This window comes from Papio anubis, chromosome 9 (assembly GCF_008728515.1).
Source record: "Papio anubis isolate 15944 chromosome 9, Panubis1.0, whole genome shotgun sequence".
In the NCBI taxonomy this organism is placed as follows: Eukaryota; Metazoa; Chordata; class Mammalia; order Primates; family Cercopithecidae; genus Papio; species Papio anubis.
In genome coordinates, this window is record NC_044984.1 from 57,335,175 (window position 1) to 57,361,531 (window position 26,357).

The 26,357-nt window shown below is 42.7% G+C and overlaps 1 protein-coding gene across 4 annotated transcripts in view; it reads right to left on the reverse strand.

The window, feature by feature from the left end:
- The window catches only part of PPM1H (protein phosphatase, Mg2+/Mn2+ dependent 1H), a 288,361-nt gene that overhangs the window by 137,933 nt on the left and 124,071 nt on the right, over positions 1-26,357 (reverse strand). For all 4 annotated transcript variants that reach the window (XR_004176102.1, XR_004176103.1, XM_003906709.5 and 1 more), the window contains exons 3-4: positions 18,765-19,109; positions 5,850-5,962 (exon numbers count right to left, since the gene is read on the reverse strand). Coding sequence is in view for 2 of the 4 variants with exons in the window: in XM_003906709.5 (XP_003906758.2) it covers positions 5,850-5,962; positions 18,765-19,109 (458 nt within the window). In the remaining 2 variants the exon portion in view is untranslated. The remainder of the gene's footprint in view (positions 1-5,849; positions 5,963-18,764; positions 19,110-26,357) is intronic.

Below are 26,357 nucleotides of genomic sequence, written 5' to 3' on the forward strand. Positions count from 1 at the left end.
CGTTAAGTCCTGTTTAATACCTAACTCCTGTTCTCAGGAACATTCAGACTTGTCAAAGGAACTCACCTTTGAACTAATAGAGAAAGCTTTCACTCTAATGGGGGGTAATTGTGGGAAACTAAAAAGGAGTGAAAGATACATGAAAGAAAACCATCCTGGCTGGACTTTGCTGGCTTCGTTCAGGGACAATTCATGGAATGCCGTTCACTCCCGTCCTACTGAGCTAATGAATGAACACATTCGACTTTCCCTACCCTTTCCTAGGAGACTCTCAAGCACGAGAAGATGACCCTCTATTCCCAGAAGTCTGTGGGCTCAATTCGAAAACGTCAGTGAGGCACTTGCTTCCAAAGAAGTTATAAGCACAACACAATGGAAGTCTGAATTTATGGTAGCATTCATTTAGAGAATCAGAAAATGCTTATATTATTTTCAATAGATTACGATCAAAATGAAAACATTTGTTTTTAATTTTAATTTTTTGAGACAGGGTCTCACTCTGTCACCCAGGCTGGAGTGCAGTGGCATGATCACAGCTCACTGCAGCCTTGACATCTCTGGGCTCAGGTAATCTGCTCACCTCAGCCTCCTCAGTAGCTGGGATTACGGGTGTGAGCCACCACACCCAGCTAATGTATATATATATTTTTGTAAAGATGGGTTTTTTCCATGTTGCCCAGACTGGTCTGTAACTCCTAGGCTCAAGTAATCCTCCTACTGCTCAGCGTCCCAAAGTGCTAGGATTGCAGGCATGAGCCACCGCACTCGGCCAAAAACACAACATTTAAAATAGTCTCAGAACTTTGGGACTCTTGGAATGAGATGGGAGATCTCATGTTGAGAAAAAATCCTTTTCTGCATTATAAATGGATGAATTGGACCATCCAAAGCTTATCTTGTCGACAACTGCAGTGCATTTAAAATAGCCTCTAAGACAGCCTTCCACTCACTCCATAATCCATTTTAGGTGAAAACTAAGATGCCATTGATTATAAGGTGTGTCACTATTTCACATAAAAACAGGAAGAAAAAAATGTTAATGAGAACTTCTTTATTTAGAGATGCTAAAATGAGAAAAACAAAACCCTGTGAGTCTCAGCATGGATGGGAAATCCCAGGGTACGGTGCAGAGACTGGGGATCAGATCCAACTCCCAGTTTTGGGCGGGGGGTGGCCCTGCTCCTCCGTAGCTGCCCAAGCCTGGGGAAACCACTTCCCCTCACTCTGCCTCAGTTTATTAATTGGTAAACTGTATTTAACTGGTATTAACAGTGCCTACTTCTCACTATATTATTGAGATAATTAAATGTGATCCTCTGTTATAGTATTTAATACGTGCCTTGTGCTTATTAGCTGTTTTAGTGCCACTGTTACTATAAGTCTGGCAAGAGTAGAATTAAGAATTTAATGAATCTTAAACGCTTTTTAAAACTCTGAGTGACTTCACCCAGTCTCAGTTGCTAAACCTTTATACATTGTTTAAAATACGTGGTAATGGCTTCGCTTCCTCGGTACCTTAGTTCTCTAGAGATGAAATGAAATTATCTCTAAAATGGAGTCAAAGCACCTTCTAAACTGAAGAATCAGTCAGAGCCCTAAGGAGCTGATGACTCAAACACAATGGGTGATAGTTTGCATATTGCTTTGCATGACATTTGCATGCTACTGGTTCATTTTTTGCCTGAAGTGAAAATCCACCCACCATCTGCTTCTTTCCTGGTCCCTTATGATCCCCTAGGTGTTGAGTTGGCTGCCTCTGCCCAGGAAAAATAAAGCAACTGGCATGCATCAAGCAGTTACTGCATGTGCCTCTGTGGCTGGTTAGCTTGGCAGAGTAGAAGGGCAAGTTCTATCAGGGCATGGAACAGACCACATGGATCAGGTACCCGCATCACTGTGGACCATCCTACATGAATGGTCCTACATCCTCTGAGTGGCATGGTCGTTGACTCAAAAACCCAGAAAGCCACAAATAGCATCAGGCAACATTTCCTGAATACAACTCCTAAGTGTGCAGATGTCTGATGGTAAATCAGATGATACACAGCTTAGTTCCTGACCATTGGCAGCTTCCCAAATCAAACCAGGGCAAAGCTTCTCTTTTCTTGTGTGTGAATAATTATGGGGGCAGTGAACATATAACAAAGATTTTTTACTCTCAAAACTGTCAAGATGTAAAAAAAAAAAAAAAAAGGCACATGACAGCTAATATCTAGCAATAAAGAAGAAAATTTAGCACTTCATTAATCAGGACCCTGTTGCCAGAACCTTCTGCGGCTCTAAGCATTTGTTTTAAACTGAGCCCTGGGATTCCTGACTGCTCGTCAATCAGTGATAATGGACCTACATTTCTATAGATATGATCAAAGCTCACTTAGCTGTTGTTTCTTGGGAATAACTGAATATTTCTGTAAGCTCAAACACCTATATTATTAGTATGGCAAACTAGACAATGATCCTATAAGATGATATCAGTATCTATTGTTTATAAAATGGCTGCGAATGGCACGCTAGTAAGCATCCTATAAATGATCCTTCAGATGGCGCATAAAAATACCAACTCACATTGTTCTCAGGTTTCCTGAAGTATGACCCAGATGTGAAAAGCACACCAAATAATCAACTACAAAACCCCAAATTTATATGTGGATACTGGGGCTAGACTACTGTAAGCATAATTAAGTTTATTAGGTTTTAGAGGTAGTATTTTATCATTAAGCTTATTAGGTTTTAGAGATACTGCTTTTTTGATTTTTTTTGTGTGTGTGTGTTATGGCTTTATTAAGTATAAAAGTATCTGTTAGGCTTTTCAAATGATTGGATATAACATGTAAAACATCATACTTTTTTTTTTTTTTGGAGACAGAGTCTCACTGTGTCGCCCAGGCTGGAGTGCAGTGGCACAGTCTTGGCTCACTGCAACCTCTGCCTCCCATGTTCAAGTGATTCTCCTGCCTCAGCCTCCCGGGTAGCTGGGACTACAGGTGCGCACCGCCACACCCGGCTCATTTTTTTTGTATTTTTAGTGGTGATGGGGTTTTACCATATTGTCCAGGATGGTCTCAATCTCCTGACCTCGTGATCTGCCCGCCTTGGCCTCCCAAAGTGCTGGGATTATAGGTGTGAGCCACCGCACCCGGCCAAAACATCATATTTTTATGAACACTTAGAAACACCAAGAACTTCAGTTATATTAACATTCCCAAAACAAATTCTAAGAAATATAAAATAACCAAAAGATAAACGTTTACAACTTTACTTTCTAAAAGTGCCACTCCTCGTGGGATAATTTTTAGAGATTATCTAGTTCAATGCCACTGCCTTTATAGATGAAATCGAAGTCTGGTCTGGAAATGGGCACCTAAGTACAACAGAAGGCAAGAACCCAGAAGATGAACACTTGGGACTGGCAGGTCCCTGGACAGAGGACTGGAGCTTCTGAGATACAGGCTTAGAAGCCCTGGCTAGGTAGTTGGCTCTGTTAAGGAGCCTGGAACTTTGAAGGAAACTATGTTTAAAAATGAGAAAAAGGCATTGGGGAGGAGTTGAGTCTTGAAGAATAGTCGAACATAAAGGTATTCCAGCCAGGAAGTTGAGGTAACTTCTGACTCAGGTCATCTGGTGAAAGGCGCTTCCCTGGGAGGTAGGGGTGGGCCTGTTTCCAGGAGCAAGGCACTCAGTCACTTCCTTAGTCCCCAAGTGAGCCAGGAAGCAAACTTATTTTAAAGGACAGGAAACCAGACATAAACGCAAAAGGTGAACGTGAGTGCAACAGCTGAATCATCCACTTGGTCTTACTCAATTGGAGCAGACAAAGAGGAATTGCCTCCTTTGCTGCTCTCCTCTGTCTCCCAACCAGCTCAAGATCAGGAACTGAACAAGAGGCCAGGGGCTGGCCCCTCAGTGTGTTTTAAAAGCCCCTGAAGACCGAAGATTCCTGTCTTTGAAGCTGCTCAAACGCTGGGGTGGGAGAGGAGTAGCAGATGTGCTGGTTCTTTTCCATCTGTCCCCATCCTGGAGGTACTGTCCTGGCCTATGTCTGTGTCCTGGCAGGCTGACCTCCCTGGGCCACTCGTCAGCTGGCTTCCTGCTGGCGTCAGCTGATGGGAAGATCGGGCAAGAGATGGGAGGGCGGGCAGAGAGAAGTCAGCGTCTCTCCTCCCATTTCTTCCAATAGCTCCTGCCCAGTGGTCCCTCATTAGTGACTCCCACTATCCTTGGCTCTGCTACAGTGTTTCCTTCCCTGGTTCCTCAGGGTGGTCATCTCCTTCCTGGGGACCTCAACACTCCTGGCTGGTTCTCTCTACCTCCTTCATTCGCAGTTGACCCATCTGAGTTGGAGTCTGTCTCCTCTCAGAACCCTGACCTGACACAGGGGAACAGCAGCCACAGGGTAAGCATAGCATTTTACACATACTTCCATTTACTGGGCAGAATTTTACAAGGAAACGTAAATATATATGTTTTTACAACATGTATTACACATTTCTCCACCTCTTTCATGTTAGAACATGTAATTACATTTCATGTAATACATGTTAGAATATTTGTTGTAAAACATATATATATATGTTTATATCACCACATATATACTTTTGAAATCAACAGACCTTCACAAACACCAATGTTCAAGCCCCCAAAACCGCTGCCAGGTCAGTTCGCCCCTTGTTGTCCAGGATCTTTCCTGGGAAAGGATGCTTTACTAGGAGGAATGGAGGCTGCCTCAGCCTAAGTTTGCTTTGTAAATGGAAGTAAAATTAAGGTGAATTTCTTGATTGCCTCAAGGGAGTTGGTGTTCTGGGCTGCAGAGGCAATAGCAACTTAAGCTGGAGACAGGGAAGGGGAAAGGGAAGGGGTGGGATCAGACCTCAAAAAGGGTGGAGCAAGCAGGAGAGCCCACAAAAGCCATGTGACCTAGAGGAAGGGGAAAGAAGAATGAGAGTCTTCACAGCCCTTCAGCGGGGGGAAAAGTCCTGTACTTTTACTACTTTCAGAATAAAGAGTCAGTTCTTTGGTAGAGGTCCCACTCTCAGGCCAGCATATTTTGTTATGAAAGTGGTGGAGAAGTGTGTAATACATGTTAGAATATTTGTTGTAAAATCTGTAATTTAAAAATTCCCCACACCAAAAGTGAAGAAGCTTCAGTTATTGAAAAGAAAATCACAACTGCCAGGTGTGGTGGTGCAACCTGTAATCCCAGCTACTCAGGCTGCTGAGGTGGGAGGATTGTTTGAGCCCAGGAATTTGAGTCTAGCTTGGGCAACATAGTGAGACCCTGTCTCTAATTTTTAAAAAATAAATGAAATAAAAACATAAATGTATCTCATTCCCTGGCAATGCTGGATAAAGGAAGGGTTAACAACGATCTCTTGGCCAAAATTTCCTTTAGTTGAACCCGGACATGAGGTGACTGCAGTTTCTATAGGAATGTGCATAAAAGGAGAAGCTTCTGGGAGAGAACAGTGCAAAGTCACTAAGTAAAAATGGAGTCAACTGGGGAGTCATCCCAGGCTCCCTTCCAAACACCCAAGGCACTCGAATCCCTTTCCTTCCTCCTCATCAGTCTCACATCATATGCTCCTGCTAAGTTTTCATTGAGAAGCAGGTTCTGAAGTCAAAAAAACATTTGAATACTACTGGTTTAGATTTATCACAGACATGTACATGAACTGCTACATGCATAAGAGACTGCCTTTACCTTGTAATATCAACCTGATTGCTCTTAAATGCATTTTCATTCTGATGTAGGCCTGTCTTTAATTATTTCTAATCATTTAATTTTTTGAGACAAAATAAAAACATCAGAAGGCATTAGAAATTAGCAAGAATCAGACAGCTCATTTGCTTACCTGCTATCCCCAGCATTTGCAACATACAGCTTCCCCAAAAGGCAAATCACAATGAGGGCCGTGCAGCCACCAGATATATTATATGAACTCCTCTCTCGTTCTATCTGTAGGTCCTGGAGAATAAAACAGAGTTAGTGTTGGATCGTGTAGGATGTATAGCAAAAGCTTTCTCACCTTCACTCTCTTTACAGTCATCAGACTCTGAATGTGCTTCAAGAAGGGACTAGAAAAATCTTTAGTGCTTGCTTTCCTACCACCTAATGAGCATTTCTGGAGAGGACACTGGCATAAAACTGCCACATATTAGACCATCTGTGAACCAGAGACAGGAAACAATAGACAGCAAACAGAAACAATCAGACAAAAATGCAAATGAAATGTAAGTTGTATTCAGTAAATATCACAGCTTATGGAAAATTTAGTCTTTGTGGATTGCATGAGCTGCCATGTGAAACATACACCAGAGAGGCTGAGAATGCCAAGTACTTGGACCTGATCAATGTTTTGTTTTGTTTGTTTTTCTGAAGACAGGGTCTGGCTCTGTCACCCAGGCTGGAGTGCAGTGGCCCAATCTCAGCTCACTGCAACCTCTGCTTCCCAGGCTCAAGTGATCCTCCCACCTCAGCCTTCCGAGTACCTGGGACCACAGGTGTGTGCCACTACGCCCGGATAATTTTTGTATTTTTTGTAGAGATGGGGTCCTCCCACATTGTCCAGGCTGGTCTTGAACTCCTGTGCTCAAGCAATCTGCCTGCCTCGGCCTCCCAAAGTGCTGGGATTATAGGCACGAGCCACTGCGCCCAGCCTTGCCTTTTTAAAGAGAAGGTTTGCTCTGTCACCCAGGCTGGAGTGCAGTGGTATGATCATAGCTCACTGCAGCCTTGACCTCCTGGGCTCAAGCCTCCTGCCTTAGCCTCCTGGGTAGCTGAGACTACAGGTCTATGCAGCCACCACACCCAGCTAACTTTTCTATTTTTTGTGGGGACAAGGTCTCACTATGTTGCCCAGGCTGGTCTCAAACTCTTGGTTTCAAACAATCATGTCTCAGCCTTCCAAAGCGCTAGGCCGCCATACCCAGCCCAGACTTGATCAATGTTTTAAACTCCAAAATCTTGGATAAATAGTCTCTTTTACAGATAAATTACAGAAAGATGTCTTCTGTTCAACACAGGCAGGAGTCAACCGATGACTTATAGGGCAAAGACTTATAATGACTTATAAATGACTTAAAATGACTTAAATTATAAATGACTTATAATGACTCAAATGACTTAAAATGACTTATAGGGCTTCTGAACTCAGACTTGACTTTTCCCACAGCCACCAATTTACAGTGGTAACACGTTCATAATAATTAGAAACATTCATTGAGAACTTTCTCTACATCAGGCAGTGTGCTGAGCACTTTATACTCAAACTCTCATATCGTCCTCACGACCGTCACTAGGAACCTCATTGTTTAGTTGCAGAGAAGTGGGGGTAGCCTGCCCATATTTACCTGGCTAGAGTCTAGATTCCAACCTGGCTCTCTTCCAAAGCTTGTGTTGTTACCTGCCACCTAATGAGGCCTCCCCAAGAAATTAATACTAAAAATAGACCAACACTGACATCATCAAGACAGATATCTGTGAAATTCTGTTAGCAATAGAAGCAAAGGTTCTGTTACCTCAGAAAAATCGGAGTTAGTAAGATACACTGAATGCCCGGCTAAAATAATGCCAAATCTTCCAGTGGTAATCTACTACTTTTGTGCAGAGGGAAGGAAAATGAGGGCTGGCTAAAAATTACAAGAAGAGGAAGAAATGGTGACGCTGATGGTGGTGTTGGCAGGTGTAGGGTCAGGCCACTATTGTAATCCTGAGAATCCCACAGAGTTAGAGCTCAGCTGCTTCAACCAGCCTCCTCATGGAAAAGGGGGAGAGAAGTCAAGACTCCAGCATTTACCAGCAACTGCTTTGCTCTAGGGGCCAGAGATGGTAACATAAAAAGGATAAATCACCAATGGGAAACTGGAAACAGAAGAGGTTGACCTTAGGCATATCATACTGGTTAAAGAGTAAGTGGAAGCCAGTCACAGTGGCTAATGCCTGTAATTCCAATACTGTGGGAGAGAGAGACAGGAGGATCACTTGAGGCCAGGAGTTCAAGACCAGCCTGGGCAACATAGTGATACCCCCATCTCTACAAAAAATAATTAGCTGGATGTGGTGGCACATGACTGTAGTCTTCGCTACTTGGAGGCTGAGGATAGAGGATCTCTTGAGCCCAGGAATTTGAGGCTACAGTAAGCCATGGTCATGCCACTGCACTTCAACTGGGGTTACAGAGCAAGATCCTGTCTCAAAAACAAAAAAACAACAACAAAAACCAGTAAATAGAGAAAAAACACAAAGCCAGGACTTGGGAGAGACCCACACACTGGGAGTGAGCTGGGTAAGAGGTTGGGGGAGGGGAGCTGAGGAGTCACAGGGAAGTGGTAGGAATACGTGTTGGGGGATATAGGGGTTTATAAACAACTGAGGAAACACTTCGATATGGGAGTGAACAGCAGCAGCAAAAGCTGCAGAAGCATCAAGCATGGGGCGAACTTCAAAGGACTATGTGGGATTTTTAACATTTACTTCAACTATGTATCAATTAGCTTTCTTAAAGGACTGTCATGAGTCTAAATTAGCTGGCATGTGTGAGGGGCTTAGCAGGATATCTAGACCCTTCCCGCAGCCCAGAAGCTTCAACATTGAGAGCGGTGGCCTTTCTCGCTCACCTTAGGCCCTCAACACCCAGGTTAGGCCAGGTAAATGGTAGTTTAATAAATGTCTGTTCAATGGACAAATGAAGAAATAAATTTTAAATTTTTTATCTCCCTATCCCCTTACCTCTGCCTTATGGATTCCACAATTCACAAATGAAAAGCTTACAATGCTAACGCTCGCTGAGATAATAATTAAGCAGAAACCCATGCTTCAATTAAAATGCTCGATTGACAAAAGTGGTTGTCAGAACCTACACAAGAGTGGTAGGAGGCTGTAGGATGAAAAGGAGGGGCATGGGTGTCGGGTGGGAAGAATTAGTTCAAGGAAATACAAGAGAGGAGAAGGAAAACATCAAGATGCCTGTTTAACCTCCAAGAAAACCCATAAAAACAGAACCCCGAACCCTACTGACAAAGGAGTTTGTGGATGGAACTGCTATTTCTTTTTCTTTTTTTTTTTTTTTTGCATTTAAAGAACTCATATAAAGTTGATACTATGATAGATACATATTTTACTAAATTAATATATAAATTGATAAAGAGTCTACATCCATATATCAAAAGGAACTACTCAGCTACCGAGATTATTTTTTCACTGTCAGAATCAATATTTGCTTGAATACCCAAAAGGCTGAAAGACAATATTTATTAAAAATTATCTGAACACGCCGGGCGTGGTGGCTCACGCCTGTAATCCCAGCACTTTGGGAAGCTGAGGCAGGTGGATCACCTGAGGTCAGGATTTTGAGACCAGCCTGACCAACATGACGAAACCCTGTCTCTGCTAAAAATACAAAAAAAAGTTAGCTGGGCTTGGTGGTGTGCGCCTATAGTCCAAGCTACTCGGGAGGCTGAGATAGGAGAATTGCTTGAACCCAGGAGCCAGAGGTTGCAGTGAGCCAAGATCGTGCCACCCTACTGCACTCTAGCCTGGGCAACAGAGCGAGACTCCATCTCAAAAAGTTATTTGAACACCTACTGCTTGTATATTGTATATAGACTAGAATGTGAATGGTGTTTGTTTGATAGACTTGATCAAACCACTAGTACGATCCAAAAGGTAGAATCGTTATGGTGCAAAAAGTCCACGTAACAGGGCCGTCCAAGGCAACAGATTCCTCTGGGACTCAGTTAAGCAAGTTCGGGCTACACCACAGGTAGGTACATTATTTATCATGGTTTCTATCACAAGAAATTCTGCTTAGAAAATTATGTAATCCTTAAGAAAAAAAATCAAGGTAAAGAGCTCAACACTAAAACTTTTCTGCTTTAACTTTGGGGGAAACATTCCAGTTAGCTTACCCATTTAACCCCTCGCTATTATATTAATAGTGTGACTCAATATTTTTTTCTAATTGATTTCATTATTTCTTTCACCTTTTTCTACGTTCAGCTATACTCCCTCGGTAGCTCCCCCAAATAAGGAATGCTAAATTTGGCAGCACTTTCTCATAAAGAGTGAACTTAACTACTTTTTAATCCAAGAAACTTTGCTAACATGTGCATGCGTTTGCCACTTCCCTCCCCCACATTCGTGTGGGGACATAAGTGTGCATACATGCACATGTGCACACACACACTTTGATTACAAGTGTCCTCTCTGGGATCATGGTGGGAAGGATTTGAAAGACGTGTTTCCATAGACTTCATCTCCCCTGAAGGATTCACTGTGGTTAAAACACACTCTTCTATTTCTTCTAAAACCGTGTGCAACTAGAACATATTCTAAAAATAATTGCTTCCCTCCCCCTCCTCCCTAGAAGCCAAAATAGCACATTTATTTTTTCCCTACATACACCACCTACTCCTCTTTAAAAGATGTTTCACAAAATCTTAGTACTGAAAGGAACACTAAAGGACCATCTGGCTGGTTCTTTTACTATCAGAGCAAACATGATAAGTTAAGTCAATAAGGATACATTTACCATTGCATTAACTACATTTTTTCTTCAAATCCTCGCCTTTCAGATTAGATTACGTTTTTAATATTCTAGATAATAAATAAAAACATGGAACTACTTTTTTAAAAACCTCAAGTTTTTGGTATTTTTACAAAAATCAGTGAAATCATGGGAAAAAACCGCTTACTGCTTTGTACTAAGCAAAGACTGATTTAGAATATCTCCCCATTTTAGCTGTCAATGAACCCTGAGCCATGTGTCTAGAATAAACTGACTAGCAAAACACATGCATATACTGTTATTCAAGTATGGTCTAAAAGGATCACTTAAATGACTCATAAGATTCAATTAACAAGATAATTGATTTATCTGCTTAATCAATAGTCCTGAAGACCTTCCATGGCAACTTTCTAGGTAGCAGGACTGAGTTATCTTCTGTTGTGTCTGCTTAAATACTACATTTAAGCGAGGTTAATCTTTAAATCAAACAATAGATCCAGTTTTTAAGATGTGGGATTTTATTTTGCTCCTTGTTGCAAGGAGAAACGGGAGCCGAGAAAGCAAACAGAGGGCCAGGGGCGGTGGCTCACGCCTGTAATCCCAGCACTTTGGGAGGCTGAGGCAAGCAGATCACCTGAGGTCGGGCGGTGGAGACCAGCCTGACCAACACGTAGAAACCCCGTCTCTACTGAAAATACAAAATTAGTCTGGTGTGGTGGCGCATGCTTGTAATCCCAGCTACTCGGGAGGCTGAGGCAGGAGAATCACTTGAACCCGGGAGGCAGAGGTTGTGGTGAGTCCAGATCGCGCCAAGCAGAGATCGCCCCATTGCACTCCAGCCTAGGCAACAAGAGAGAAACTCCGTTTCAAAAAAAGAAAAGAAAAAAAAAAAAGAAAGAAAGAAAAGCAAACAGAGATGTGTGTGCAATGAGACTAATTCAGCAGGAAAGAAGTGTAAGCGAAAAATATTGCCCGGGATGGTAATAATTTGATTTGAAAGTCCCATAGATGATGCAACTCCAAGGTCATTCTTTGTTTTCTACCAATTTCAAGTTGCAAAAGGAAAGCAATATCCGGTTGCAGAAAGGAGCAAGTGTTGGGTAGTTCCAATAGGACCTGGCAGCTCCCCCTAGCTGAGTTAAAACACGGCTCTGAGCACATTGCTAATAGTGTCAGTCACAAATAATCAGATTCTGCATGGTTTTAGTATCCAAATCTGATCCCGGTTTATTCTGAGAACAAGGCCATCTGCCAGCCAGGCAATGGGGAAGAAAAACCAGCACTCTACTGCCTACTATTTCCACCTGCTGGCTGCTGGTGGAATCACAGGCTCATTCCTTCCTAGAGGAACTTCCTGTTCTAACAAAAACAAAGAAAACAAAACCAACTTAAATAAAGACAGCTATGTGGGTTCCCAATTTACCATTAATACGCTAATTTTGGAAAACACTAATTTATTATAATTAATCTAGAAACACTAATTTATAGATTTCTAAACTATAACCTTTGCCCCCTTTTCGTCACAATGTCACCATGTATTTATACAGTTTTTACCAACAAAGCCTAGCTGCCTGGTATTTCCATTTACCCAGTGATAGAATTACATCTAGTAGTTCCATAAGTTAAAATATTGCCATTTTCTTCCCTTCTTAAGAACCGACTGTGACGGGGAATCTAGACCCACTCTTAAAAGGAGATAGAACTCTGAGATCCTCCCGGCTATGTCCAGAACTCAAATCCCATAGTTAACAGGTTAAAAGGGTAATCACTGCTAACTTGGTTCTGATCTCTGGGAGGGCAAAGGCTTCCTGTAAGTAACCCTGCAGTGGAATTGACTTCCTCCATGGGTCTGAAATGTTGAATATTCAACCACGTTTTTGGGAGGGTGGAGAAGTAGGGAGAAGGTTTGAAATCAGGACTTAGAAGACACTTGTCTTATTTATACCTATTGTCCTGGGCTAAGTGACAATATAAATCTAATAGGTGACAAAACAGAGCTAAGCCAGGCCTTGCTGGGAAGCAGAATTGAAGTCAGTCAGAAAATTCCTGAGATTTTGGTCCTTTAGGAAAAAGCCAAGGCTCACTTTTCATAGTGGACACAGGAGGGATTTGCTACATAGCCTTTGCAGTATGAAGGAAGATCTGAGATACAATCAGGGGGTCGTAGGGGCACACCTACCTCTGACAGCGTGCGCAGTAAGTATTAAAAACCAGTGGTCAGGGGTCACCTTCACCACAAGCCCCACGCCGTGCCAGGCAACCCGAGGACCAAAGATGAAAAGCGCTGCTCTCAAAGAAGCCTAGAGTATTTGATGAAACTGTTACCATCTATCCTCATTGGAAGCATTTTTTTCTTCTTCTGTTCATCTGTATTTTGTGACTAGTGCCTACTTTTTCCCCAGAAATAGGTACTATTTATTCTGACTTGAGTGTTTCTGAACATTTTTAACAGTGTTTCCCTTTGGGAAAGGTATCAACATTTCACTACCTCCTTTTGTTATTTAGAATATCAAAATAAATCAGATATTGCATATTTCTATATTCATATAACGTGGGACTACAAATGTCCCCACATAAAAGATCCTTTGTTTTGTTTTTGAGACAGAGTTTCACTCTGTTGCCCAGGCTAGGGTGCAGTGGTGTGATCTCGGCTTACCACAACCTCTGTCTCCAGAGTTCAAATTATTCTCATGCCTCAGCCTCCCAAGTAGCTGGGATTACAGGCATGCACCACCACGCCTGGCTAAATTTTTTGTAATTTTATAGAGACAGGGTTTCGCCATGTTGGCTAGGCTGATCTCAAACTCCTGGCCTCAGGTGATCTGCCCACCTGGGCCTCCCAAAGTGCTGGGATTATAGACGTGAACCAAAGTGCCTGACCATAAGATCTTATCTTTTACTGCCTCAGTGGTGTCTAAAAGAATACTGATTTTAAGATGTAAGCTCAATAAATACTAGTGACTGAGAGGAACAGTTCTTAGTGGAAAAAACACAAACTGTTTTTCCTCTGTTCTTACCCCACAACAACCAATACAGAAGATTTCTGTGACCAAATGTGTGAGAATTTTCCTCCACATACCCAGCAAGCAATCAGTTCTGCAGAAGACACCAGCTGGGCGTCCTCCAATTCAATTCCACACTATTATGTACTTGAAGATAGCATCAGATTTCACAGGTTGAGGGCTCAGTCCCCAAACTGACCCCCACTTCTGATGCCAGTCGCAAGCCCCAGGTTGGTTTACCTGTGCTTCTGACCGACCAGCTATAAATCTGGGTTCCCAAAAGCCCTCTTCTCCTAGGGTTTGATTAATTTGCTAGAGTGGCTCACAGAAATCAGGAAAAAATTACGTACATTTGCTAGTTCATTCTAAAGGATATTACAAAGGATACAGATGAGGAGATGCATAGGGTGCGGAGCTTCCATGCCCTCGTGACCCTCCAGGAACCTCCACGTGTTCAGCTACCCAGAAGCTTGCTGAGCCCTATCCTCTCGGGTCTTTATGGAGACCTCATGACATAGGCACAGGTGATTAAATCATCAGCTGTTAGTGATCAACTCAACCTTCAGCCCTTCTACCCTCCCATGAGGTTGAGGATACATGTGCGCATGCGTGCACACACACACACACCCCCAAGTTATTTGGGCCCATCTAAATTAGGCTATTCTTTCATTTTATTCACTGTAATACACCTGATATCTACATTATCCACGGCAGCTTACTGTGTGATTCTACTTAGTTGCGCAGCCCTCTAATCTTGCCTTGGTCTTTTTGATGTACAGACCCCATCCTGAATCTATCCAGAGGCTGCCAGCCACCAGTCATCTCATTAGGATACAAAAAGATACTTATCACTTTGAAGATTTCAAGGATTTTAGGAGCTGTATGTCAGGACATGGTGTTGAAGACAGAATATCATAATATCACAGCATTCCATTGAGGGAAAAGACAAACAGATGGTGACAGCAAGTAGGTAGACAGAAACAAAGAAAGAGTCCAAAGAATTCTGATTTCACGTTGTTGAGCTATTATAAACAAAGCAAAAACTCCCAGTGAAGGAGAAGCTGTGTTTTTAAGGATATTGTGACACTTGGAATCTCCAGAGGGACAGCTGCATAGATGTCATCAGTGAGGTAAATTAGAGACTTAGGTGCAAGGCTTGGGGAACTTTACTTTTAGGGATTAAAAATGGAAGAGAAGGCAAGAGAGCCACAAAGCCGAAATGCCCTATGACAAAACTCGCTTAATATTGAATTTCCTATTATATAAAATCAGAGTGGCACAAAACCTGCAATACCTAAAGAACATCTAGAAACAGGAAAATTAGACAGTGGGTGGCTATTGTGGTGAAAAAAAAAAAGTTTAGCATACACGGTGAGGCAATGACTCTCAAAAATCTACTATTGAGAGGGGGAGGAAAGAAAAAGGAGTTGGCAATGGCCTTCCAGCTATTATTTTGAAGCTGGTATAATTTCTGTGCTGTGGATTCTGAAGCTCACCTTAAGCAATTTAATAAGGATAAGGCATTGTTTCTATGAAACTGGAGTATAGTTTTTCTGAAATCTCTGATGAAGCAAAGAAAGACAAGAGCATCTGTGATTAAAAAGACTTATCATCCAAAGAGGGTCACATTTGAGAATGAAAGGGGAGAGTATTAACAATTACCCTGAGACAGCAGGTACCCACTGGCCCAGTCCCCAGCAAAGCACAAGGTATGGCCACCCTTCCAGGTACCATGAGGACCAAAGAATGGGTGAGCTTCTCACATAATAAGGCCAACCAAGTAAGGTGCTGTAAACCAAAAAGTATCTGAGACAGGTCTCAATCCATTCAGTTTATTTGGCCAAGGGTAAGGACACGCCTGGAAGGAAAAAAAACACAGATCACAGAGACAGTCTGTGGTCTGTACCTTTCTCCAAAGATGAATTTGAGGGCTTCAGTATTTAAAGGGGAAAAGTGGGCCAGAGTGGAAAGAGGGAGGGTATGGTCATCCACATATTCCAAGAGAAAAGGAGCAGGTAGGGGATAGTCTGGGGCTCCAGAAATCAGTAAATCAACACGTTCCATAAGATAAGGTGAACACAGAGTAGCTACCTGTGGAGATATTCAACAATTCATATGTAGTATCTGCTTAGGAATAAAAGGAAACGCAGTTTCTTGCATGACTCAGCTTTCAGCTTAATTTTTTTTCCTAATAATTTCCAATTTCCATAGTGGATTGGAAGCCCAGTTTTTATTTTCCTTTCACAGTGCAAAGCTCCGGTAGGCATTAGGCAGGTTGGGGACGTAGATGGACCATCTGGGGAAAAAAATTGTGAAGAGGAAGCTAGGGCATGGGGGTAAACCTGAGAGGAACACAAAGGGAAAAGACATGGCTTAAAGCTAAAAGTTCATGATATGGCACACCTGGGCCCGGGTCTCCACGGGGGCTCCACCCTTCCTCCTCATTCACCTGGCATTGCTACATTTAAGATCTATCTTCCACCGCAGCAACATTGGCTTGCTCCCTTTGGCCCACCTGGGTTTTTTCTCAGGCTGGGTTTGTTACCCAGGTTGCCTGAGCCCAGGGCATTCATTCTCCCCACCCTGCCCTGCACATGTCTGCTCTACTTCTGCACCCCTGCACGCCGGCATCACCTCCCCAGAGAAACTTTCCCTTCATCTCTTCACCAGACTCCTGCGTCACCCTGTATTTCCCCTCTCAAGGCTCCTCCCATTTATATTTTACTTGTTTAACATCCATCTTTGCCTAACTGGCTCAATGTTCTTTTCCCAGTCAAGCCTGGCTTCTAGTTGGTTCTCAACAAATATTATTGATTGAATGAATTACACATGAAAATGAAGCAAACAATCTTTGTTTTTGCTGGGGACTAAGTTTCCAAGAAAAATGTGAGGTGATGAATAGGTTCATTAAAAGTAGAAATATTTTTAAAATGAGCCTCTTAAGTATTTTTCTGAATGAACCTTTCTTTGCCAGCACAGTTGTTAAGAGCAACCCTGAGCCATCAACGGGCAGCAACAGCCTGAGGCCCCTGTGGAGCCATGAGTCAGTGTGACATTGGCCTCTAGTGGACAAAGTTGAGAATGCAGCAGCTCCAGGCAAAAGATGACCTCTGGCACTAGTCACAAGGGAAGGAAATTAAAATCCGAACATTTCCTTTATTTTTCACTTCTGCCGTGCAAACTGAATTTCCTCCCATTACCAGGAGAGCCCATTGTCAAATTTTTACCTAAATAATTTAAAAAAATAAATTCAATGCTTGGCATTCTGAGTATTAGTGTCTAGAAACATTTATTGACATCAGAGCTTCTAGAGAGGCAGAAACTGAGATTTTACACCACGACTGAGTAGGAGTCAATTTTCCTACCTTAATTCCTTTTTTCCTAAATAATCTTTTTCAGCCTCCTGGTATTTTATTGGGATTGCAGGGTTGCAGGCTATCAGACAGTCTTGAGATGGAAGTGCATTTTATTTTTAAATTTTTATTCTTTATTTTTTAAGAGATGGGGTTTTGCTGTGTTGCACAAGCTGGAATACAGTGGCCATTTACTGGCACAAAAAAGCACTGGAGTTATAACCTGCTGTGTATCTGACCTGGGCCGGGTCACCCCTCCTGAGGCATCCTGGTGGTGCTCTGCACCAAGGAGATCACCACATTGACACTGAACCCACATGACAGCTCAGAACTCCTGGGCTCAAACAATCCTCTGGCCTCAGCCTCCCAAGTAGCTGGAATGACAGGCAATGCACCACTACCACACCCAGCAAGGTGCATTTTAAACCACCTGCTAGTCAAAGGGTAAATGTTATCTCTGTAACAAGGAGAGAAAAAGCTGAGACCAAAGAAGGGATACATTTAAATAAAAAGAGGATGGAAATTTGAGGGGTGAATATATGAACTATTTTTGCCTTACAAACAAATCAGATGACAATACGTATTGTCATTATTTGTCATTATTTATACGTATTGTCCTTCTTAGCACACTACCTGATGCCGTGAGATCCTGGAACATGCACCGTGTGCCTACTTGGTTCTGGCGAGATGCTTCTTGCTGCTTTGACTTCATTTAACAGCTTCTCATCACTTTGTAATCTCCAGGTTTTAAGGCTATGACCGCCCACTTGCCTAACTCAAGCCCTTATAAATATCCTTAAATATCTCTTATTCTTTATCTGTATGCAGGTTGCCCAGCAAGAAAGAAAATCTTCAAAACCAAAATAATTGGCTCAGGATAAAGTAAGCTCAGAGAGGGAAAGAGCTGGCATAGAACAAAGCACAGGCGGCTTCTATGTGCACTCCTGCCAGGCAGAGGGGCAGCAAGGGACAGTGAGAGCTGTGGCACTCTCCCGAGGAAGTGCTCAGGAGTGAGGCCAACAGGGAAGGATGATAAACTCCCGATCAGACCCATTCAGATGGAAACGAACAGACGAATCCACATGCCTGGGTAAAACTAAGACTTCTTGGATATTGGCCCCTGGTTCTGTTCTCCTCCAGCACTTTGCCTGCAGTGTGAACCACATTCCCAGTTGTGGTAAAACAGCCATTCTTAGATCACATCTATATAGGATGGGGACATTTGAGCACTTTCCTAAACCCTGTTTCCCCCAACACTGGACTTTATACACATCCGTAAAACAGATGGTGATCATGCTCACATCCAAGTGCAATCCTACCAGCTGGCATCAATATGAATATAGGAAATAAAAGCAATAAGGCCTGTATTTAATAAGCCTATGACCTCATGCACTGTCTCTTTCATCTTCTTTTACTTTTTTTTTTGAGACGCAGTCTCGCTCTGTTGCTCAGGCTGCAGCGCAATGGTGCAATCTCGGCTCACTGCAACCTCTGTCTCCCGGGATCAAACAATTCTCCCGCCTCAGCCTCCCGAGTAGCTGGGATTACAGGCAACCGCCATTATGCCCTGCTAATTTTTGTATTTTTGTAGAGATGGGGTTTCACCATGTTGGCCAGGCTGGTCTTGAACTCCTGACCTCCCACCTCGGCTTCCCAAAATGCTGGGATTTCAAGCGTGAGCCACTGCACCCAGCCTTCTACATTTTTGCCAGCAACTGGTGCCAGGAACTCTGTCTGCTGCCAATTTCTATTGGGAATGGAAGCCCCATTATCACAGGCGGCCATCCGGGTGGAGCCGGGCAGCAAAACCGTACGCTTTCTGGGAGCCCTCCAGGAAGGACGGACAGACCTGGCGCAGGCGCCCGACTGGCCCTGCTGCCCCAGGAATACCTCCCAGGAATACCTACCATTTCCTTGAATGCACTTTCAAGCGCCCCGATGACCAGGCACTCGTGGGGAATCTTCTTCTCGGTAAAGAAGCGCGTGGGGGGCGTGCTGGGGGAGCCCGGAGCCCCCACCCCTCCGCGCAGGGAGGCTGCCCGGGTCAGAGTCCGGCTGTTGGCAGGCGTGTTCTCAGGCTCCTCCCCTAGGCAGGTGGGGGGCAGGACGGCGGAGTTCTTCAGGATGTCCACGATGTCCTGCAGCTGCTCCGTGACGTGGTGCTGCAGCAGGCGCGACGCCACCACCGCTGCCCCGGAACCCGCGTGCCCGTCAAACAGCGACCAATAGTGGCAGGAAACACCCTCAGATTCCTGTGAGAGAGGACGACAAGGAGGAGTGAGAACGGCTGTGGCCTTTGCCCCAGGATCATACAGGTTGTGCAACACCTGTGGGACTGAGCGTCCACTTGGTTGCCTGTCTGTCGTCTGCAAACAATGCAGTCAAAACATAGCAACCAAAACAAAACCAAACGCTCAGGGAAGGGTCCCCAGATGAGTCACTATTGTTACCAGCACCAGAAGGATGAAGTGGTCCCTGCCTCCCCACCTAGCAAGCGAGCCCAAATGATCACATACTAAGCTACTACTTGGAGGGTGAGATCTACTTTAATTTGAGGTGTAAATGTTTGCGTAAAACTCTCCTACAAACAGACAAGTCTGTATGAGTCCAGCTTGAACATCTAACTCCTTACCTCCTGTCTTTTCTTTTCTTTTTTTTTTTTTTTTTTGAGATTGTCTCACTCTGTCACCCAGGTTGGAGTTCAGTGGCACGATCTAGACTCACTGCAAACTCCACCCAGGTTCAAGCAATTCTCATGCCTCAGTCTCTGGAGTAGCTGGGACTACAGGCGCGTGCCACCACACCAAGCTAATTTTTCTTTTTTGTATTTTTAGTAGAGATGAGGTTTCACCATGTTGGCCAGGCTGGTCTCAAACTCCTGGCCTCAAGTGATCTGCCCACCTTGGCTTCCTAAAGTGCTGAGATTATCCCAAAGCACTGGGATTATAGGCGTGAGCCACCGTGCCTGGAACCTCCTATTTCATTCCCAGAGTAGGTTTGGTCTGGGGCCTTGGAAAAAGGCCATTTCTCAGGTTTTACAATGGGAAATAAGTAGACCCATTTTCCCCTTTCAGAGCCCTTAAATGCTGGGATAATTGTTCCATCTTTCTTGGTCTACATCCTGAATTTTTAGAACATGTTTTCACGCTAGACACCTAGTCTAGTCCAGGCCTCACAAGATGCAGCCAATTCAAGTCTCCTCTTTATACTTTCCACCTCCCTTAGTTCTCCAGCTGATGTGGAGAACTAGTCTCCAGCTGATGTGGACTCTCAGTCTCTCCATTCCCTCTTCCTGACTTATGGCTACATGCAACCCGTGGTTCCCTCACCTACGTTGGGTTTAGTGGCTGCGGGTGGATTTCTAGACTATGTCAAGATGAGCACTTTTGAACCCATGTTTGAATTACATATGCATTAGATCTTAGAGAAAAGGAGCTCAATTATGATATAGCTGATAGAATAGAGAGCTCAGAAATAAACCCACACATATGTTGTCAACTAATCTTTGACAAGGGTACCAAGAATACACATTAGGGAAAGAAGGGTCTCTTCAATAAATGGTATTAGGAAAAGTGAATATCCCCATGCAAAAGAATGAAATTGGGCCCTCTTCTTACATCATATACAGAAACCAACTCAAAATAGCCTAAAGTCTTAGATGTAAGACCCGAAATCATAAAACTCCTAGAAAAAAACAGGGGGGAAAAAAACTCCTTGATATTGGTCTTGGCAATGATTATTTAGATATGATACCCAAAGCACAGGCAACAAAGCAAAAACAAACAAGTGGGACTACTAAAATGTTTCTGCACAGCAAAGGAAGTAATCAACAAAACCAAAAGGTAGGTAGCCTATGGCATGAGAAGAAACACTTGCAAAGCATGTGTGTGATAAGGGGTTAATTTTCAAAATATACAAGAAAGTCCTACAATTCTATTGCAAACAAACAAAACAAGCAAGCCAATGAAAAAATGGGCAAAGGGCTTGAAGAGACATTTCATCAAAGATGACAAATGGCCAGCAGGCTTGTGAAAAGATGCTCACCATTGATACCTTTCATAAAACTCAGTGAACTGAAATTAAGGACCTTCCCCAACCAGATAAGGGGCATCTAAGGAAAATCTATAGCTCATATCATATTTCATGGTGAAATACTGAATGCTTTCCCATAACATCAGGCAAAATAAAAAAAAAAGTATGCTCTCACTACTTCTATTCAACATCATACTGGAGAGTTCTAGATAGTCAAGAAAAAAGAAAAGGCCTAAAGATTGTATAAGAAAATAGCTGGGCGCAGTGGCTCATGCCTGTAATCCCAGCTACTCAGAAAGCTGAAATGGGAGAATCCCTTGAATCCAGGAGGAGGAGGTTGCAAGAGGCCAAGATCTTGCCACTATATTCCAGCCTAGGGCGACAGAGTGACCCTGTCTCAAAAAAAAAAAAAAAAAAAAAGAAAGAAAAAGAAAAAGAAAAAAGGTTGTTTAAAAATATAAAGTTGCATTTATCCTGGCTTTGAGCAATTTGAGCATGATGTACCTTAATGTCATTTTCTTCATGTTTCATGTGCTTGGAATTTGTCTTTCTAGATCTGTGGACTTACAGTTATTTCATATCATTTAGAAAAATTTCACCCATTATTTCTTAAAAAAAATTTTGTTTGGTATCCTTCTCTCTTTTCTCCTTGGAAGAATCTAATTACACCTGTAGTAGTCCCTAGAGGTTGTCCCATAGCTCATTAAGGATGCTTTCATTTTGTCAATGGTTCATTTTGGTTAATTTCTACTGCAATGTATTAAACTCACTGTTTTCTTAATCTTTTTCTTTTTTATTAAAAAACGGACAAAGGATCTGAATAGACATTTCTCAAATTAAGACATGCAAGTGGCTAACAGGTATATGAAAAAGTCCTCAAAATCAATAATCATCAGGAAAATGCAAATCAAAACCACAATGAGATAGCACCTCACACCTGTTAGAATCGCTATTATAAAAAAACAAAACAAAAAATGACACAAGTGTTAGGATGTGGAGAAAAAGGAACCTTCTGTTCTGTCAGTGGGAATGTAAATGAGTACAGCCATTACAGAAAACAGTATGGAGGTTCCTCAAAACATTAAAAATAGAACCATCATATGAAGCAATTTTACTGCTGGTTATATAACAAAAGGAAATGAAATTAGTATCTATAGCCCAATGTTCATTGCAGCATTATTCACAACAGTCAAGACACTGAAACGACCTTAGCATCCATCAATGAATGGTAAAGAAAATGTGGTGTATACTACTTACTTACAATAAGATATTATTCAGCCAGAAAAAGAAGGAAATTCTGCCATTTGCAACAACATGAATGAACCTGGAGGGCATTATGCTAAGTGAAATAAGACAGACACAGAAAGACCAATACCGCTTGATCTCATATGTGGAATCTAAAAAAGAGTCAAACTCGTAGAAGCAGAGAGTAGAATGGTGGTTGCCAGGTGCTGGGGTTGAGGAAAATGGGGAGATAATGGTCAAAGGGTACAAAGTTTCAGTTATAAAATGAGTAAGTTCTGTGGATCTAATGTACAGTATAGTGACTATAATTAGTAACACTGTACTGTATATTGAAATTACCTAAGAGAGTAGATTTTAAGTGTCCTCACCACAAACACACAAAAACTGGTAACTATGTAAGGGAATGGATGTATTAACTTGATTGTGGCAGTCATTTCACAATGTACCCGTATAGCAGATCATGCACACCTAAATACATGATTTCTGTCAATCACACTGCAATAAAACTGGGAAAAATAAAACATTACATTTGAAAAAATGTAACTAGAGGAGTAGGATATAAAACACTAAGAAAAATAAATATTTGGGATCTCTATTTTCAGAAAATTGATGGACAAAGAGATAAAGTATGCATATAACATCTACTTCTGACTAGTTGGCTTGTCTACCCTACAGCAATAAATACTGAAGGCTTTTTTTTTTTTTTTTAACTGAAGCCATTAAATAAAATTCTTAGTATAATGCCAGTAGATACTGAGTAGGTATGGTGACATGAGCCATTACTCTGTGCTCTTTAAAACTTGATTTCCATTCAATTCTGTGCTAGGTGCTAAGAAATAAAATAGTTGATTTTTCATTCAACCAATATGTGATTTGAGCACTTTCTATGCAACAGGCTCTAGAGTAGGCAGTAGAGATAACAGATTGGCTGAAAGAGATATCAGACATGGCTTGACCTTACTAGTCCAATGGGGAAGATAAACACTGATTGATATGGTTTGGATTTGTGTCCCCTGCCAAACCTCAGGTTGAATTGTGATCCCCAGTATTGGAGGAGGGCCCTGGTGGGAGGTGACTGCATCATGGGGGTGGATTTCCCCTTGTTGTTCTTGCCACAGTGAGTGAATTCTCACGAGATCTGGTTGTTTAAAAGTGTGTAGCACCTCCCCCTTCACTATCTTCCTTCTCTGGCCATGTAAGACGTGCCTGCTTCGCCTTCACCTTCCACCATGACTGAACATTTCCCTAAGGCCTCCCCAGTCATGCTTCCTGTACAGCCTGTGGACCAGTGAGCCAATTAAACCTCTTTTCTTTATAAATTACCCAGTTTCAGGTATTTCTTTAGAGAAGTGAGAGAACATAGTAACACACTGATCAAATAATCACACATATAAACATAAGATCACAAATCTGATCAAAGAGAGGACAAGGAGAAATTCTTAGTACTATAAGGCCAGCCTACAGAGGGACAGGACACATTGGAGAAGGCTTCCTGAGGACATCAGGACTAAGCCAAGGATGCATGGAAGTTCATGAGATAAGGAAGGGAGGGGAGAGAATGCCAAGCAGAGCAACAGCAGGTGCAAGGCCCCTGCGGTAGAAGGGGCATAGACTAAACCATGGCCGTGTGGCTGAGCGGGAGAGTGAGGAGCAAGATGAGGGTGAAGAGAGAGGTAGCAGCTAGAACACTCATTTTTTACAGGACACGTGAAGGATCCTGGCTTAGCTTAAGTGTAACAACAACAGAAAAAACCATTGACTGAAGTGAGAATGACAAAACCAATTTATGTTTTTAAACGATCACTCAAGCTATTCTGTGAGATTAGAAGGGAAGTAAGGGTGAAAGTGATGATGCTAAGGTAAGAGGTAAACGCTGCCCTAAAGAACATTCAGTCACATTCCAGCCATAAGAAACACATATGAACAATGAAAAGCATCATAAAACAGAGGTATAAACAGTAAGAGCTCTAACTCATAGGAAAGTGGAAAGAACAATGATTACGGATGAGAAGATTTGAATTCTAATCCCCTATTCAACACCAATCATCAGCTGAATGGAGGCAGGACAGGTGTTGGGCCACTAGCTGGTTGTCCCTTTTGCTTAACATTTCTATGCCATGGTTCGTTGTTGTGTTTTTTAATCCCTTGAACTAGATAAAAACAAGTTCATAATGAGATTTTAAAATCTTCAATGTCCTCCTATGCTAGGGGGATGTAAAGTGAGGGACATACTATTCGGGGAAATACAACCACAGTGTGTGCTTAGAGTTCAGCTCAGCTGTTAAAAGTGTAAGAGACCCTAAGGTCAGAGAAACACATCCAGTTACAGGTCCAGAAAAACTTTCCCATCATTTATTTAGTTCTTGAGACAGGATCTTGCTCTGTCACCCAGGCTGGAGTGCACTGGCACAACCATGACTTACTGAAGCCTCAACCTCCCAGGCTCAAGTGATCCTCCAGCATCCGCCTCTCAAGCAGCTGGGACTACAGGCATGCACCACCACATCCAGCTCATTTTTGTATTTTTCAGAGATGAGGTTTTGCTATGTTGCCCAGGCTAGTGAAGTCCTGGGCTCAAGCAGTCCTCCTGCCTTAGCCTCCAAAAGTGCTGGGATTACAGGTATGAGGCACTGTGTTTAGCCACCCATCCCATCATTTAATGAACCTTATATAGCAGGCAATACTCTAAATGCTTTACAAATACGAACTCATTTAATCCTTACTCCGGTCCTCTGTGAGAGGTGTGGTAATTATCTGCATTTTATATTGTAGGAAAATGAGAGGCAGAGAATAGAACCACTCTAGGTCACCATCTATTAAGTTATGCAGCAGAGACCAGAGTTCATGCTTTCAGCCATCAACCTCTTTGCTAAGGTGACCACCCCTACCCTATCCCCAGAGGGAAAGCTTGCCTTAATTTGTACATAGTGCCAGAGTCCATTTTTCTACTCTACAACCTGAGTTGCAACCAGAGTGATTTTTCCTAAAATACACATTTGGTCATTTTCTTTTATGAGTCTAACAGCCTGCTCTATGGGCTGGCTCCTGTCCGTGAGCCTCTAGTTTGCAGTCTCTGATAATCTCTCCCCACATTCTAGACCTTACTCAATTCCCACCCACACCAAACTACCAAACTTGCAGCTCATCACAAACCACTAACCATCACCACCTCCTTTACATAACTTCCACCTGGCTTTCAGTACGCAGCTTAAATATCATCTCCTTCCAGAAGCTCCCACTGCACCCTGAGCACCATCTGGACAGTGACCTTGAGGGCTAGGGTGAGATTCCAGTCTGGCACAAGGCAGACTGAGAAGCCTCTATTTACCACCTTGGGGGTACTAGTGAGATGTAATTCCTCTGTACCTAGTAGTGCTATGAAAGCTGCATGGCAAGAAAGAAGCACTAGAATTTAAAAGGCTCATGTAGGACTGCAAGACATGTTTCAAAGAACAATATAAGGCCAGAGAGGGCTACATGTGTTTGAAACGTGATCAAAATATTACAGATAATAAAAATCTATTTTCAAAGGTGGAATGATCAAACAGGTTTTGCTGTACCCTTATTTTATTTTTTTTCTGAGACAGAGTCTGTCACCCAGTCTGTAGTGCAGTGGTGCGATCTTGGCTCACTGCAGCCTCTGCCTCCCAGGCCCAAGTGATTATCCCGCTTCAGCCTCTCAAGTAGCTGGTACTAAGGCATGTGCCACCAAGCCAGGCTAATTTTTTACTTTTAGTAGAGACAGCGTTTCACCATGTTGGCCAAGCTGGTCTCAAACTCCTGGCTTCAAGTCATCCACCCACCTCAGCCTCCCAAAGTGCTGAGATCACAGGGGTGAGCTACCAGGCCCAGACTGTACACTTATTTTAAGAAGGATATGAGGATTCTCCCTTCTTTCCTACCTGGTTCTTCTCAAAATGATGCCATCAACTGCTGTAAGGTAAGCAAGATGGTTTGATGCATAAAGTCAGACCTGGGAACATGAAGGAATGAATGTCTCCTCAGTGTCACAAGAGCAGTGAGGGGCCTTCATCAAGGTTAGGAGTCTAAGCCAGAGATAAGGTAGCCTGGGCAATGCAACTATGAATCTAAGAGATTGGCCTGGGGAATCACAAATGGTATGAACATGATGCTTTTAAAGCATCTGAAACCTGCGATTTCACTGCAAATACACATGTATTGCTTCACTGCTTAGAATCTTTGGTTACTCCCTACTGCCCTTA